General features: G+C 46.4%; 1 protein-coding gene and 1 pseudogene across 2 annotated transcripts in view; one reads left to right on the top strand and one right to left on the bottom strand.

The window, feature by feature from the left end:
- Positions 1 to 8,514: 8,514 nt before the first annotated feature.
- EVL (Enah/Vasp-like) overlaps positions 8,515 to 17,897 on the top strand; it is a 145,874-nt gene continuing 136,491 nt past the window's right edge. The window contains exon 1 of one of the 2 annotated variants that reach the window (XM_072762297.1): positions 8,515 to 8,817. In XM_072762297.1, coding sequence (XP_072618398.1) covers positions 8,813 to 8,817 — 5 coding nt within the window. In that variant the 5' untranslated portion in view covers positions 8,515 to 8,812. The remainder of the gene's footprint in view (positions 8,818 to 17,897) is intronic. The other variant, XM_072762296.1, reaches the window with a different exon arrangement.
- On the bottom strand, positions 13,612 to 13,790 carry LOC112930386 (U4 spliceosomal RNA; annotated as a pseudogene).

The raw sequence follows: 17,897 nt of genomic DNA on the forward strand, positions 1-17,897 counted from the left end.
CCCTTCCTGAGGAGCCCTGAGCCAAGAAACACAGGAAGCCTCTAGAAGCTGGAAAAGACAAGGAACAGATTCTCCCCTGGCGCACAGCCCTTCGGGCCCCTACTGTTTCAGCCCAGTGAGACCCGTGTCACACTTCCAACCTCCAGAACTAGAAGAGAACGCGTGTGTTTTGTTTGAAGCCAGCAAGGTTTGGTCATCTGTGTGGCAGCGACAGGAAGCTAATACATCATGTAAAGAGAGACTCAGACTGGTTATTTGGCTGCTTATCTGCAATTTGAAACTAGAAGTTTGCAGATTTCTGAGAAAAGGGAATTGCAGGCCTAAAATCCTTTCTGGCTAAGGATCTCATCCGCGTGGGAGAGAAAAACAGGCATTTCTACCAGTTTGTGTCTAAATGTGTATCTTTCTACACTAATCCTCCCAAACACCTGGTGAGCTCTCTTTTTTCAAACAGCTTTATTGAGATGTAATTCACATTCCATGCAATTCACCCACTTAAGGAATGCTATTCAGTGGGTTTTAATATATTCGAGGAGCCGTGCAACCATCACCACTATGTAATTTTAGAATATTTTCATCACCCCAAAAAGAAACCCCATACTCCCTGGCAGTGTATTCATCTCCTAGGGATGCCACAGCAAAGCATCACAGGCTGGTGGGGGCTAAACAACAGACACTTATCCCCCCACAGTTCTGGGGGCTGGAAGTCTGTGATCCACCTGCCAACAGGGTTGATTTCCACTGAGGCCTCTCCCTGTGGCTTGCAAATGGCCACCTTCTTGAGGTGTCCTCACATCACCTTTTTTCTGTTCCTGGTGTTTCTCCGTGGGGCCTAATCTCCTCTCCTTATAAGGATATTATGGCCCACACTAAAGGCCTCATTTTAACCTAATTATCTTTTTAAAGATCCTATCTCCAAATACATTCTGAGGTGCTGGGGGATAGGGCTTCAACATTGGGGGAACACAGTCCAGTTCATAACAGGTCATTATTTCCTATATGCACCCCCCCCCCCCTCCCTGGCAACTGCTAATTACCTTCTGCCTCTGAGGATTTACCTTTTTCTGGACATTTCCTATAAATGGAATCATATGATATGTGGCCTTTTGTGACTCGTTTCTTTCCCTTAGCATCATATTTATAAGATTCATCAATGTTGTAGCATGAATCAGTACTGTGTTGCTTTTTATTGCCAAAAATATTCCATTGTATGGATAGAACACATTTAGTTTATCTGTTCATCAGGTGATGGACAGCTGGATTGTTTCCGCTTTTTGGTTATTATGAATGCTGCTATGCACATTTGTGTACAAGTTACTGTGCGGACGTATGCTTTCATTTCTCTGGGGCATATACCTAGGAGTGGGTACAACATAAACTTAACCAGGTTATGTTGTAACTCTGTTGTTGAATAGTTTAAAGAATTGCCAATCTGTTTCCAAAGTGGTTGCACCATTTTACAATCCCACTAGAATGTATGAGGCTTCCAATTTCTCCCTATCGCCAACTTTATTTTCCTTTTTAAATTTTCCTTTATTATTATTACTTTTTATTTATAGGCATCCTAGTGAAAGTGAAATGGTATCTCATTGCAGGGTTTTTTTTGTTTGTTTGTTTGTTTTGCATTGCCCTGATAGCTAATGATATTGAGCATCTTTTCATGAGCTTATTGGGCATTTGTAGATTTTCTTTGGAGACATAGTTATTCAGATTCTTTGCTCACTTTTTACTTGGCCTATTTGTCTTTATATTATTGAGTTGAAAGAGTTCATTATATATTCTAATTACAAGGCTTCCATCAGAAATACATTTTGCAAATATTTTCTCCCATTCTGTGGGTTGTCTTTTCACTTTGATAGTATTATCTGTAGCAAAAGTTTTTAATGTTGATAAAATCCAATGTATCTAGTTGTTTTTTTGTTTTTGTTTGTTTTTTTTTTTTTTTTTTGGTTGCTTGTACTTTTTTGGTATCACATGTAGTTATGATAGTTATAAAGTTATAAAGATTTACACATATGTTTTCTTCTAAGGGTTTTATAGTTTTGCCTCTTCCATTTAGGACTATGAGTCATTTTAAGGTAATTGTTCTATATGATGTGAAATATCCAACTTCATTCTTTTGTCTGTGGATTTCTAGCTGTTCAGATCCATTTACTGAAGACTCCCCTTTCCTCCACTGAATTATCTTAGCACTCTTGTTAAAAATTAACTGCAAATAAATGTAAGGGTTCATTTCTGAACTCTCAACTTGACTCCATCAATCGATATCTATCTATATCCATATCTATATCTATACCTATATCTACCTATATCCATAAGCCAGTATCATACTTGCTTATTATAGCTTTGCAGTAAATTTGGAAATCAGGTAATATGAATCCTCCAACTTTGCTTTTCTTTAAGATTGTTTTAGCTGTTCTAGGTCTTTTGCATGTACAAATGAATTTTAGAATCAGCTTGCTAATTTCTGGGAAAAGGGGGATTTTGACAGGGATTACACTGAGCCTGTAGATCAATTTGGGGACTATTGCCATCTTCATAATACTAAATCTTCCAATCCATGAATATGGGATGTCTTTCCATTTATTTAGGTCTTCTTTCATTTCTTTCAGTGACATTTTGTAGTCTTCAGTGCACATCTTACACTTCTTTTATCAAATTTCTTCCTAAATCTTTTAGTTTTTGATTATTGTAAGTAGACTTGTTTTCTTAATTTGATTTTCAAATTGTTCATAGCAAGTATATAGAAATACAATTGCTTTGGATATTGATCTTGCATCCTGCAACCTTACTGAACTGTTTTTGGTTTTAATAATTTTTTAGTGGATTCCTTAAGATTTGCTGTACACAGTATCATGCCATCTGCAAAAAGAGATAATTTTACTTCTTCCTTCTCAATGGAATGCTTCCCCTGCCCCCCTTGCCTAATTATTTTCAGGACAATATTGAAAAGCAGTGGAGAGAGTAGATAACCTTGTGTTGTTCCTGATCTTAGAAAAAGCATCCAGTCTTCTGATGAGCTCTTTTGACCTAAAAACTCGATTGTGTCCTCAATTATGACTTTTCCTCCTTCCATTCCTTTTGGAATTCTTACTATTGGGAAGTTAGATCTCTTGAATCTATCATTTACGTGTTTTATTTTATCAGTGATAATTTCCATTTCTTTCTTTTGTATTTTGTCTGCTTGCGAAGTAATTTTTTTCATTTGATCTTCTAGGGCCTGAGTCATCAAACTATGGCCTGCAGGCCCACTCTAGCCTGCCACCTGTTTCTGTAAATAAAATTTTATTGCAACACAGTCACATCTATTCATTTGTGGATTGTCTATGGCTCCCTTTAAACTACAATGGCCTCGTAGAGTAGTTATGACAAAGACTGAATGACCTACAAAAAGCCAAAAATATTTATTATCTGGCCCTTTGCAGGAAAAGTGTGCCAACCTTAGTTTTAGATTGATGTCTTTTCTGTCTTTCACTACCTCTAATTAATTTTTTCCAATTTTGAAATAATAATGCTTATTCCCAAGAATTACTTTGTGTTCATATATTGCTTTCATGCAAGATTTTTTTTTTTTTTTGTGATAGTTACACACACAGAGAGAGAGAGAGAGAGAGAGGCAGAGACATAGGCAGAGGGAGAAGCAGGCTCCATGCACCGGGAGCCCGACGTGGGATTCTATCCCGGGTCTCCAGGATCCCGCCCTGGGCCAAAGGCAGGCGTCAAACCACTGCGCCACCCAGGGATCCCATGCAAGATCTTTTTGACTCTCTATCATTCCTTCCATTGGCCACGCCACTTGCTGACCACTCAGCTTGGGAGAACGTCATGTAAGGAGATCGAAGCCTTCAAATTTCCCAAGTCCCCTAAAATGTGTGCTCAGAGGCCCAGGCCTCTTGGCCCCACAAAGGCCTGGCTGTCAGGATCTCTAAGCAGGTGTGAGAGAGCTGACAGGGAGGAGTGGCCAGGGAGTTTCTTCCCCAGGGATGACAGTGGACACCACGGCAAGCTGGGACCTGATCTCCCGGGCTGGGAAGGCCCAGGGAGGTTGGATATCCCTAAGGTGCGGCTGGGTGGGGCATTCTTTCCCAAAAGCCTTGGGGCTCCTGGGAAACAGTTATCAGCAACTCTCTCCAGGGTTGCTGGCTAGGGTGACCTGAGGGATGCATTTGGCTCGGTTTTCTGAACTTAATTAAGTGGGAACACTCAGGCAGCCTGGGATAGCAGGATGGAGCTCCAGCCTCCTCCCGAAAAACAGGCCTTCTCCCACCTGGGTCCTCAGTCTGCTTCTCCCATTGCAAAGAGTGCCTCTAAGAAGTTGACCTCTGCTGGAAGGGGTACCCAAGGTCCCCCCCTCTACCCCCCAACACACATACAGCTGACCAAGCTGCCCCTTGGTTGGTCCAGGCCTTTGAGACACTCATCAGGAAGCTGGAGTCATCCCCATATGACCACTACAGGCCCCTCTCCCAAAAGGTGCCCCTTCCTGAGCCTTCAAAGTGAAAGATGATCTTAAGGAGGGTTGCTTTTTGAGGCCAGGTAGCCTGGGAGGTAGGGTCAAAAGAGAAGCTCCAGTGGTGAGCCACAGGCCATCCTTGAGTGTGGGGAAGGCAAAATGGGCTAGAAGCAATTTCTGTTTCCTGCCAGATGGAAGAGCACAGGCAAGAGCTGTGGCTTCCAAAATGTAATGCCTGCAGGCTTGTCCCTACCTCCTACAGGCACTGCTCGGATGAGGGTGAAGAGCCCACAGGGTCTCCTCACCTCTGTGCCATAACAGACATGGGATCAAAGAGGAATAAGATCTGCTTGCTGCCCTCCCAAAGTTCACAGTCTTGTGAGGGAGTTGGCAAGTAAAAAGACCATCCAATATGGGTTGGTAAAGGTGTGATGGGTCTGACCCCCCACACCCCAAAGCAGTTTGGAGGATGGTGCATGCAGCTCTGTGGGAAGGGGGCACTGAGGGGTCTGGGAGAGAGGTGACATATTGGGTGGGAGTTGAAGGTGGTTTGCCAGGTAGACAGAGGCAGTGTGCTGGGCCTCAGCAAGGCAGAGACATATAGGTGCTCGAGAAACCTTGAATGAAGGAGTGCTTGAAAACAAACTGTGTTATATTTAAGGAAAACACTGTTGGTAATAAGTGAGTTGGGCAATGAGGTTAATGGTGTGAGGGAGGATTTTCAAAAAAAGGTGCAGTGTTACAGGTGGTCCCCAAGGTCAATAAGATATCTGTCATCTTCAAAGAAGCACATCTTCACTTTGGGTTCTGGAACGAATTAGTAATTTACTTATGCTGTCAATATAAATCAGACATGGTCTTGTTGGTGAATGATCGAAAGCAACTGTGTTTCTTTGGATTATTTGTGGTGAGTGAGGTTTGTTTTGGCAACACCAATAGAGAGAGAAGATGGTCCACAGGCTTGGTTCCTCAAGAGTGACCCCAGGATGGAAAAGCTTCAAGAAACAAGGAGGGATCAGGGGATTATGGAGGCAGTCCTGAAACTTGGAATGTGTGTTCATCTGGCTCTTTATCTGCTGGTCCGTGTCATCACCAGGCTTCAGTTTCACCCTCTGGACAGGAGGTTAGACAAATACCCATTGAGCACTTCCTGGTTCTTTTATGTGTCTGCGGCTACGAGCCTGGGCTAACAGCAGAAAGCCTGTCTTTCCTGCCTCCCCCACAAATGGGAAAACCAGTCTGGGAGGGCCTCCCAGTTGCCCCATGGGTAGTCGGCCTGGCTATGTGCCCTACACCCAAACACATCATAAAGTCACTGACTTTGGTGAGCAATCTTTCAAGTCCAAGGACAGGCGACCTCCAGAGACAAATCATATCGGGGTCACACATGTCAAAAATAATGTTAATTTTCTTTTTATCAGAAGAATGTAAAACATGAATTCATGTACCTTTAAGGATTAAGGACTTTTAAAGGCAAGTAGGAATTGGTTTCAAAACCTGCATGGTTAAGGGGGAGGGGAAGGAGAGGCAGGAGTGAGGCTGCTGGTAGAGGGTGGAAAGGCTCTTTTCAGGAGCCTACGTTGTGCTGTTCCTTAGCAGTGCCTACAAGAATGTAGGAGTCCCATCTGTGGGGTGAGAAAGGCAGGCTCAGAGAGGTCTACACTGCTGGTGGAGCAGCAACACACGGAGCTCTTCTTCATCAGCATCCTGGGCTGGGTAGGCAAAACCCAACACCCATTCGTGGAGAAGCAGGGCTCCGCTTAGGGCACCAGGAGTCCCTACCTGCCCTCCCCAGACCTTCCTGCTTCTCATGAAGCCCTCTGAGGAACAAACCCCAGATCCAAGAAGTGATCTAGCCAGGAGCCCAACTGCTGATCTTGTGAATTCACTGAGTGATGTTGGAGCCCTTTTACTTTCTAGGTGTTCCACACCCCCATCTCCTACCAACAGAAGGATTTGCAGGTCCTTTCCAGTATCACTATTCTCTAGTCCTCCTGTCTTTATTGTTCCAGGATATTGGGAGTTAGCGGGAAAGGCTGACAAGGGGTGCATGCCCCTCACCTTTGATGCTACTGTTCTACAGTAAATGTACTACCAACATGGTCCGGTGACCCTTTTCCAGTTACAGGACAGTCTCAACTTGTCAGACTCCAAGGCAGCAGGGAGGTCAGAGTGGGCCACAAGCTTCTATTTAAACCAAGTTTGAGGGATCCCTGGATGGCTCAGTGGTTTGGTGCCTGCCTTTGGCCCAGGGCATGATCCTGGAGTCCCGGGATCGAGTCCCACGTCGGGCTCCTGGCATGGAGCCTGCTTCTCTCTCTGCCTCTCTCTATCTCTCTATGTCTATCATGAATAAATAAATAAAATCTTTAAAAAAAAAAAACCAAGTTTGGAATAAACAGGCCAATATCCTGGAGGGCCTGGGGGGGGGGGGGGTGTTCATCCACAGCCAGAAATGCACTGACCAAGGGTAACACTGCCTCTGCAGAGCAACCTGCATGTCTCCAAGTGCCCCGGAGCTTGTAGTGATGTTCAGTGTCTAACAAGTCTCCCCTCTAGCAGAGAGCCACCTCTGACCCTGGCAGGAGAAAGACAAATAAGGCAAGAAGGAGCCTAAACCCTCTCCACCTGCTAACAGGACTATAGGGGATCGATGTGATCTTTTCGGTTTGAAGACTCCAGCCCAAACAAATAGGGAGAAAGTGAAAATGTGACAACCAGTCACTTAGGAACTCATGACAAGTGGATGGTGAGGGAGAGACAGGGGGTAGGGAAGGGAAGAAGCACCTGGAGACCCACTCTGCCACCAGTGAGAAGTACGTCCAACTACAGCAGACTAGAACGAACGAGCACTGGGGTTTTGAGTCAGAGAAATCCTGGCTGGAGAACTAGCTCCCCCACCTCCTATATCTTGGGCAAAATCACATACCTCACAAAGCCTCTTCATGTGGGCCAGGAGTCAGATAGCGACCCTTCCCGCCCTCTTGCTAAATGCCAGACTTCTCCAGACGCTTGGTAGGCTCTTGTTTGGACCCAATCTTTAAGAAGGTAGCTACGGCTTCAATGTTACTGTGACACACAGGAGAGGGAGCATCCACTGCAAGATTGAGAAAGCATGACGATCGGGGAGTGGGACCCCGAAAGGTCTCCAGGCAGCAGTGAGGATCGCGCTAACGTCCAGGAAGGACGCGAATTGGACAACATGCTTTATGCTGTGATTTTTCACAGGCTTGGTTTGGGGGCGCTGATGGGGCTCCCGTTGGGTTAGGGGAGGTCCTCAGGTCCCAGACCTGGTAAAGGGCTCGGTGGTCGGTGACGTCGAGCCCGCCCCCCTCCGCCGGATCCCGGCCGCCCGCCCCCGCGTCCGAGCACTTGGGGCGCGCCACGACGACAGCGGGAAGCCTCCGGCCCGGCCACCGACGCCCGCGCACTAAGCGCCCTGGGTGGAGGCTGGGGGCGCCCCGCGCGGGGTGGGGCTCTGCGCTCCACGTGCCGACCTGGCGCCCCGCCCCCGGCCCCGCTCCGGTCGGCCTCCGTCTAAGCACCGCCCCCCGCGGCTGGTCCTTCCCGGGAAGCCCAATCCCCGCAGCGCGGCCCCAAGCTCCGCCCCTAGCCCCGCCCCCGCATAAGCCCCGCCCCCGAGGCTGGTCCTTCCCGGGAAGCCCAATCCCCGCAGCGCGGCCCCAAGCTCCGCCCCCTCGCCCCGCCCCGCCTCCGCCTAAGCCCCGCCCCCAGGCTCGTCCTTCCCGGGAAGCCCAATCCCCGCAGCGCGGCCCCAAGCCCCGCCCCGCCCCCGGGCCGTCCTCCGCGAGAAGCCCCGCCCCTCGCAGCCCCTGGCTCAGGCTCCCGGAGGCGCGGGCGGTGGGGCCCCGCGCCTTTTGTGTCGGGCTCGGGCCGCGGCGCGCGCTCTCCCCTCGGCGGCCGGGGGCGGCGGGCAGCACGCGCACCCCCTCGGCGGGCGGAGGGGCCCCCTCGGTCCCGGCTCGCGGCGGAGCTCGCCCGCGCGCCCCCGCCCGCCCCCTCGGCGGTCCCCGCGCCCGCCCGGGCCGGCGCCTCGCGTCTCGGCGCGTGCACCCCGCCCCCGCCCCCGCCCCCGCCCCTCCGCCCCCGGCGCGCGCACACGCCGGCCCGGGCACGCGCCCGCCAAGATGGCAGGGGCCGGGGCCCAGCTGTCAGGCGCCGCCGCCGCAGCCCGTCCCCGCAGCTAGCGGCCCGGACGCCCGCCCGAGAAGATGCGCCCCCGCTGCCCCCCGCAGCCCAGCGAGACGCGGAGCCGCCGCGCCCGGGGCCGGCTCCCCCGCTAACGCCCCGCGCCCCGCGCCGCGCCCCCGGCCCCGCGCGCCCGCCCCGGCAGCGACAATGAGGTGAGTCGGGCCGGCGGCGCGGGGGCGTTGGCGGGGGGGCCTCGGGGCGGTGTGGGGGCGTCGAGGACGGCGGGGGGGCGGCGAGGGGCTCCTGCGGGGCGGGGAGGGGCGGGCACCTGCGCTGCGGGGGGGGCACCTGCGGGGCGGCGAGGGGGGCACCTGCGCGGCGGGACGGGCACCTGCGGGACGCAGGGGGACACCTGCGGGGCTGGGAGGGCACCTGCGGGGCGGCGAGGGGTCACCTGCGGGGCGGGACGGGCACCTGCGGGACGCCGGGGGACACCTGCGGGGCTCGGGGGGGCACCTGCGGGGCGCGGGGGCGGGGCACCTGCGGGCCTGGGGGGGGCACCTGCGGGGCGCGGGGGCGGGGCACCTGCGGGGGGGGGCACCTGCGCGGCGGAGGGAGGCACCTGCGGGGCGGGGGGGGGGATGACCTGCGAGGCCGTGGGGGGGCACCTGCGAGGCGAGGGGGGCGTCCAGGCCGGCGGGCAGGTGTGGCGGCTCCGGGCCGCGGCCACTCGCCCCCCCCCCCCCCCCCCCCGGCGCTCCCCCACCCCCGACGGCGCTGCGAGCCGGGCTCCCTGGCCCGCTCCCCTCCCCCCCCCCAGTGCTTGGCCTCAGGCGCTCCGGGGAAGTGCAGGACCCCCGCACCCCCCACCCCACCCGGGGCTCTGCGGGCGCCCCCGAGCCGGCATTCCTTCCCCAGAGGTAACCCGACCCTGCCTTGTGGGATAAGCACCTCCTTGCCTTTTTTCCTGTGTGATTTTACCTTCTGAACGCCCATCCCATCGCACCTACGGTGTCTGTGGTTGCATCTTGCTTGTTTTTCCAACTTTATAGGAACGAAGCGATGCGATAAGTGTTCTTTTGTGTCTGGCTTCACTCAGGTTGTTTTTGAAGTTCATCCATTTTCTTATTGATCTGCAGTATCAGCCCATACACTGTATGGGTGCATCACATTTTTCCCCTCACACTGTTGGTGGACGTTTGGATCGTGCCTTTTGGCCCTGCTGAATACACTTCAGTGCCTCCCATGCTCTCCTGTCTGTGGAGTATATACCCAGAGGTGGAATTTCGGGGTCAAAAGATAGGCATATCTTCAAATTTAACAGAAAATACCAGGTTTCCAAAGTGTGTGGCCGATTTACACTCCTTCCAGCAAGCGTGAGAGAGATCTTGTGCTCTGCGTCCTTGCAAGCACTAGATATTGTCGGCCTTAAATTTTAGCCATCCTGGTAAGTGTGGAGTGGTATCTCCTTGTGGTTTTAAAATTGTAGTTTCCTGGGGCACTTGGGTGGCTCAGTGGTTGAGCATCGCTTTTGGCTCAGGTTGTGATCCCGGGGCCCTGGGATAGAGTCCCCATATCCAGCTCCCCTTGGGGAGCCTGCTTCTCCCTCTGCTCATGTCTCTGCCTCTCTCTGTCTCTCATGAATAAGTAAATAAAATCTTTTTTAAAAATTGTAGTTTCAGGGCAGCCGGGTGGCTCAGCGGTTTAGTGCCACCTTCAGCCCAGGGCGTGATCCTGGAGATCCAGGATTCAGTCCCACGTCAGGCTCCCTGCATGGAGCCTGCTTCTCCCTCTGCCTGTGTCTCTGCCTCCCTCTCTCTCTCTCTCTGTGTATGTCTCTCGTGAATAAATACATAAAATCTTTAAAAAAAACAAAAACAAAAAACAATTGTAGTTTCTCACGACTGATGAGGTCATGTTTATTTGGTAGCCTCTTTTACGAAGTGCCTGTTCAGATGTTTTGCCCAGTTGTTTTTTGGAGAGGAGTATTACATGTCTTTTCTCCCCTAATTTGTAGTTCTGTTCCAAAATCAGGAAGATCGATTCTTATAACACCTTCCAGAAATCTTGCTATTTTGTGTTCAAATTAAGATCTGCAGTCCACTTCGAATTTGATTTTGTGTAACTGTGTATGTGTGTGTAATTTTTCGTTGATTTTTTGTGTGTGTGTGTGGAAAAGGGGGTTACATTTCATTTTTACCAGCATCATTTATTTTGGCACTGATCAAAAAGGTCACCCCGCCCCCCCCCCCCCCCCCCCCCCCCCCCCCCCCCGTAGCTCTTCAGTGCTGCCTTTGTCACTTTCCAGACTTCCATATAGGACCATTTCTTTCCACCTGATGTATTCCTTTAGTGCAGGTCTGGGATTCTTACAGTGTTTGCAAATGTCATTATTTACATCACATTTAAAAAAATAGCTTAATTGAGATACAATTCACACAGCATAAAATTTGCTCATTTAAAGTATACAGTTCAGGGGTGCCTGGGTGGCTCCGCTGTTTGAGCGTCTGCCTTCAGCTTAGGTCATCATCCCAGCCTCCTTGGATAGAGCGCCACATCGGGCTTCCTGCTCAGTGGAGGGTCTGTTTCTCCCTCTCCCTCTGCCTGTGGCTCTCCCTGCTTGTGCCCGCTCTCTCTTTTTCAAGTAAATAAATAGAATCTTAAAAAAAAAAAAAAAAAAAGGTATACAGGTCAGTGGCTTTTAAGTATCTTTAGAGTTCTGCAACGATTACCACAATCTAATTTTATTTTATTTTACTTATTTATTTTTTACCACAATCTAATTTTAGAACGTTTTCCTCCATTGTGAAGGTCCTTTTAGGTACTTACAGAATTCTTGGTTTGCCGTTGTTTTCCTTAAGCATTTCAAAGATATTTCATTATCTCTGACTTGGATTGTTTCTATTGACAAGCCACTAAATCTGTCAATTCTCTTCAAAGTAGTCTTTTTCTCTGGATGCTTTTAAAATGTTTTGTCTTTGGTTTTCAACTTTTCTGTGCTGTCCCTGATATGATTTTTTTTTTTTACTTATAATTGGGGTGCTTAGGGCTTCTTGAGTCTGTATCCTGATGTCTTCCCTTAGTTTTAGAAGTCACCAGCCATTAGTACTTCAAATATTGCTTCTGTCTCACCTTTCTTTCTGGGTCTGCAATTGCACATGTTAGATCATTCACTGGATTTTCTGTCTCAACCTTTTTTCTCTGTTTTCTATTTGTCTCTGTCCTTCATCCTGCATATCTCCTCACTTACTTTTTTTTTTTTTTTTGGTCTGCTATAAATGATCTTTTAAACAATTAAGGGTGGGTTTTTTTTTTTTTTTTTGCATCCCACATGTGGCTCAGACTCACAACCCCAAGATCAAGAGTCACATGCTTTACGCCCTGAGCCAGCTAGGCACCCCTCAGTTGAATTTTTCATTTCAGTTATATATCTTTTAATTCTTTGATTTCCATTGGGTTTTCTTTTTATCTGCTTACCATTATCTGCCAAAATTATCAACCTTGTCTTTTATCTCCTTGAATATAGTATGCATAATTATTTTAAGATTTGTCCAATTATGGCACTATTTGTGAGTCCTGTCCAAAGTCTGTTTTCTCTTGGTTTTCTTTCATTTAGTCTTATCTCCTTGTATACCTAGTTTTTGGTTTTTTGTTTTGTTTTTTTTTTAATATTGTGCTGGACATGGAATTTGCATAATTGTTAGTAGAAATCATTTGAGAACTAAGAGGATGTTTTCCTCTGCCAAAGATAATTCAGGTTTGCTTTTGTCAGGCGAAAGTGACACTTGGGACCTGGAGTCACTTCAATGTACTCTCAGGGGATCAAGCCATTTCTAAACTGAGATGCAGTCCCTGTGAGGCCTCGCATGTTTGGTTCACCTTTACTCCGTAAACCAACACCAAACTTTTAGCATTCCCTGCAGAATTGGCAAACATCCCCAGGGAAAAGTAGCTCTGACTACTGAGCTCACTTTCCTGAGTTTCTTATGTGTCTTCCTACCCCAGGCCTCCAAGCAGATATTTATTATCTTTTTTCCCTGTTTTTCTGGTTCTCTTCAGCTGGAGATTGTTCTGATTTACCTAGTCAATGGTTACTGGCAGTAAAACCCCCTCATGCCTGCACATTAGGGCAGTTTGAGTATCTGATTCTGCAGGAGATTTAAGTTAGCAGAAGCTATGAAGAATAATAACAGCTATTTTCTTGTGTTATGTCAACTATGTTAGATTATCTGTGAAATGCTCCTATAATCAAGGTAATCTTAAAATTATCTTGGGTGATAAGGGTGGTATCTGGGTGGCGCAGTTGGTTAAAGCATCTGCCTTTGGCTCTGGTCGTGATCCCAGGGCCCTGGAATTGAGCCCTGAGTCAAGCTCCTTCTCAATGGGTAGCCTGCTTCTCCCTCTCCCTCTGCTACTCCCCCTGCTTGTACTCTCTCTGTTAAATAGATAAAGTCTTTAAAAAATAATAATAAATCTTTATTTCCCCTTAATATATAATTAGTTGGAAAAAATGGCAGTTTAGTGTAGGTCATTACTATGATGCAAAGGATTTTGGAAGCAGATACTCTCTTTTTTCCATATTTCTTTCTTTCTCTTGTTTTGATTTCCTTATTTGATAAAAATTACCCTTTATCTGGTCCTCTTAAATAGAACATTTAACCTTTTGATCGACAATAGCATAGGATGGCCCGGTTGGCTCAGTGGTTTAGCACCGCCTTCAGCCCAGGGCCTGATCCTGGAGACCTGGGATCGAGTCCCACGTCAGGCTCCCTACATGGAGCCTGCTTCTCCCTCTGCCTGTGTTTGTGCCTCTCTCTCTGTGTCTCTCATAAATAAATAAATAAAACCTTAAAAAAAAAAACAATAGCAAAATAGCATTCTCATATCCTATTCTTTGGGATCAGATAAAATGGCATGACTGTAGAAATGAAGGTTTGTAAATGGCTTTTCCAAAATGAGCCATTCGGTCATTCTTTTTCTTTGTTTTTACAGAGATTTTTACAAAAATGTTAACAGTTTACAATAGTTCTGTGTGACACTGTTTATAGGTAAACACCAATGCGTGTATATTGACATGTACCTCAAGTACTTGGCTTTCGCAGAAGGACCTAAATGAGTTTTCAGTTAGCGATAATCGCGCCTCGGATAAACCTCATTGGCTACGATACTGCCACTGCACAAAGCTGGGACCTAAATGAGTTAGGGAGTCCATTCATTATCTCTGTTGTCAACTCATTTGATTGGGATATTTATAAGCAGTTTGCTTCATCCATGAAAAATACTTTGTTTTCTGTTCAATTGTGAGTTTTTTCAATTAAGATAACACATTTTTCTTGCTAGATAATCTCATGGGAGTATAGAAATGTGACCTGTTCAGAAAGGTCTGCGAGGTACCTTCCAAACTATCCCTTTTAAAGAGTGTTAAGAAAGGCATAGGGCTCAAGATAAATTCCCATGAATAAACTGAACATTTGAGGCACATATTTTTCAGATTTTAGGAAAAAAGTCCTGTTGAATCAAACTCCTCAGATAATTAAGGTTGTATTCTGAGTTTTTTATTTTATAGATTATTGCCTGAATTCTTCCATTTTCCTAACAGACCTTAAGTATTTTCATGTCTTCATTCAAAAATCAATTTTTGAGGGCATACTGTTGCCTGATTCCGGATTAGGTGAGTAAGGGGTTGAAAAGAAGCAGACCTCCTCTCCCAAATAGACCCCATCCCTAAATGATTTACAGACATTTACTAGATCCCTTTCTGCATCCTTTTTAACTTAAAAACACCCCCCAATACATAGTATACAGTATATTTCTGTTTATATGCTTTAGTCGTTTATCCATTGGGAACATTCTCTTTTCTGAACATTTTTTCTTTTCTTTTTTTTTTTTTTTAAGATTTATTTATTTATTCATGATAGAGACATAGAGAGAGAGGCAGAGACACAGGCAGAGGGAGAAGCAGGCTCCATGCACGGAGCCCGACGTGGGACTCAATCCTGTCCCGGGACTCCAGGATCGTGCCCTGGGCCAAAGGCAGGCGCCAAACTGCTGAGCCACCCAGGGATCTCTCTGAACATTTTTTCTATCTGCCTTTTATCTTTTAAAGATTGAATTTATGGAAGGTTAAGGTTTTTATGTCATTAAGTCTTTTTCTTTGTAGTTTTTCCATCATTTCTTACGTTTAAGATAGCGTTCTTCCAGAAGTTTGATAAGTATTAAGTTGTTTTTCTGTTCTATATATAAAATGTAAAAAAGCCATCCTTCAAATTGTCTAGAATATGAGAGGAAAGTCAAATTACACTTCAAAATTGCTGATCGGATACTTGACTGTAACAATAATAGATACATGGCAGAGATATCAGGAATGTTTTCTAAGTTAGATGGCAGTACAGACATCCAGATCCCAAATTGTCTTGAAGAGTGCATGGTTACAGCCAGTAACATCTGAGTGAGGATCACCCCCCAGTCCTCAGAATGTTTACCTGCCCCCAACAAGGCCAGCCTTGTCTGTGAAGGCGTGGCCAGTCGAGCATCCTGCAGGTCTGGTTTTGTGCCAACAAACTACTTCATCTGGGCCAAGGGCAGTTTATCAATCTTGGAGTTATACAAAATGCAGTGTGATTATAGGGCGTAGTATAAGATACTACGTTTCAGGCAGAAACACAATCCCTATTTACCACCATGAACCTGCACTAGCTAACACAGGAGTCCAAGTACATTTCTGAATCTAGTACTGCAGAATGGGGGCAGAAGAGCATTTCTCCAAGTCATGGATGGAGTCATTGGAAGTCATATTAGGGAGACCAGCCATAGAGTTGTGGAGTTTCTGTGTGTGTATTTTCCTAGGGTCTCTTTTGTTCTTCTTTCTGCCAGTTTTTAGGCTAGTGCCACTGCCTTGTTGACCTTGTAGACAATGATTTGTTTTGTTTTTTTAATTCTGAGTTTACTTTTTTAAAAAAGAATCTTTTTATTTTAGAGAAAGTGTGTGCGAGCAGAGGGGAGGAACAGAGGGAGAGGGACAAGCAGACTCCCTGCTGAGTGTGGAGCCCAACATGGGGCTCTGTCTCAGGGCTTTGAGATCATGACCTGAGCTGAAATCAAGAGTTGGACACTCAACCGAGCCACCCAGGCATCCTGAGTTTTACTTTTAATGAAAGTTTTTTTTTTTTTTTTTTTTTTTTTTTTTAATTTTTTTTTTTTATTTATTTATGATAGGCACACAGTGAGAGAGAGAGAGAGGCAGAGACATAGTCAGAGGGAGAAGCAGGCTCCATGCACCGGGAGCCTGACGTGGGATTCGATCCCGGGTCTCCAGGATCGCGCCCCGGGCCAAAGGCAGGCGCTAAACCGCTGCGCCACCCAGGGATCCCTAATGAAAGTTTTAATGTCAATAATTTGTCAAAGAATACAGAGCGGTTTAGAAACCTATTTCAGAGTGTTTGACAAAATATTCATTCAACCCAGCAGTATTCCAGTGTTCTTTGTATGTGGCATATATGGAAATGGTTCTAGCAGCTAATGATAGAGATTTCCCAAGCTGGTGAAAAGAAGTCACCATGAATCATAGCGGCATTTATTTTATTTTAAATTTTTGTTTAAATTCCATTTAACATACAGTGTAATATTAGTTTTAGGTGTACAGTTTATTGATTCAGTACTTCCATACATCCTCTAGTGCTCACAACAAGTGCACTCCTTAATCCCCATCACCTGTTTTACCCATCCTCCCCCTCCCCCACCTCCCCTCTGGTAACCACCAGTTTGTTCTCTATAGTTAAGAGTCTGTTTCTTGGGCGGCCCAGGTGGCTCAGCAGTTTAGCGCCACCTTCAGCCCAGGGCCTGATCCTGGAGACCCAGGATCGAGTCCCATGTCGGGCTCCCTGTGTGGAGCCTGCTTGTGTTTCTGTGCCTCTCTCTCTCTCTCTCTCTGTGTGTGTGTGCGAGTCTCATGAATAAATAAATTAAAAAAAAAATTTTTTTAAAGAGACTGTTTCTTGGTTTGCCTGCCCTTTTCCCTTTGCTAATTTGTTTTGTTCCTTAAATCCTGTGAGTGAAATCATGTGTTTCTCTGTCTCTCACTGACTTACTTAGCATAATAGTCTCTATCCATGTCATTGCAAATGCCAGGATTTCATTCTTTTTTATGGCTGAGTAATATTTCATTATATGTGTATGTGTATGTATATATATCTTCTCTATCCATTCATCAGTCAATTGACATTTGGGCTCTTTCCCTAAGTTGGTTGTTGTAGATAATGCTGGTATAAACATGGGGGTTCCTGTATCCCTTTGAATTAGTATTTTTGTATTCTCTGTGTAAGTACCTAGTAGAGCAATTGCTGGATCATGGGGTAGTTCTCTTTTTAACTTTTTAAAGTTATACTGTTTTCCAGGGTGGCTCCACCAGTTGCGGTCACACCTACAGTGCATGAGAATTCCCCTTTCGCTATATTCTTGCCAACACGTGTTTCTTGTGTTATTGATTTTAGCCATTCTAACAGGTGTGGGGTGATATTTCATCATGGTTTTGATTTGCATTTCCTTGATGAGTGATGTTGAGCTTCTTTTCATGTGTCTGTTGGCCATTTGTATGTTTTCTTTTGAAAGATTCCATTCATGTCTTCTTCCCATTTGTTAATTAGATTATTTGTGGGGTTTTTTTTTTTTAGTTGTATAAGTTTTCTTAATGTATTTTGAATGCTAATCCTTTATCAGATATGTCATTTGCAAATATATTCTCCCATTCCACAGGTTCCCTTTAATTTTGTTGTTTCCTTCACCGAGTAGAAGCTTTTTATTTTGAAGTCCCAATAGTTCATTTTTGCTTTTGTTGCCCTCATATCTGGAGATGTGTCTAGAAAGAAGTTGCTACAGCTGATGTCAAAGAGGTTGCTACCTCTGTTCTTTAAAATTTTAATGGCTTCATGCCTCACATTTAGGTCTTTAATCCATTTTGAAATTTTTTTCAATATTTTATTTATTTATTCATGAGAGACACAGAGAGAAAGAGAGAGGTAGAGACACAGGCAGAGGGAGAAGCCGACCCCATGCAGGGAGCCCGACGTGGGACTCGATCCCGGGTCTCCAGGATCATGCCCTGGGTCGAAGGCAGGCGCTGAACTGCTGAGCCACCCAGGGATCCCTTGGATTTATTTTTTAAAAAATATTTATTTATTGGGGGGGCACTTGATGGGATGAGCACTGGGTGTTATGCTGTATGTTGGCAAATTGTGAACTCCAATAAAAAATAAATAAATAAAATGGCAAATTTAAAAAATATATATATATTTAT

Source organism: Vulpes vulpes, chromosome 6 (genome assembly GCF_048418805.1).
Source record: "Vulpes vulpes isolate BD-2025 chromosome 6, VulVul3, whole genome shotgun sequence".
Classification (NCBI taxonomy): Eukaryota; Metazoa; Chordata; class Mammalia; order Carnivora; family Canidae; genus Vulpes; species Vulpes vulpes.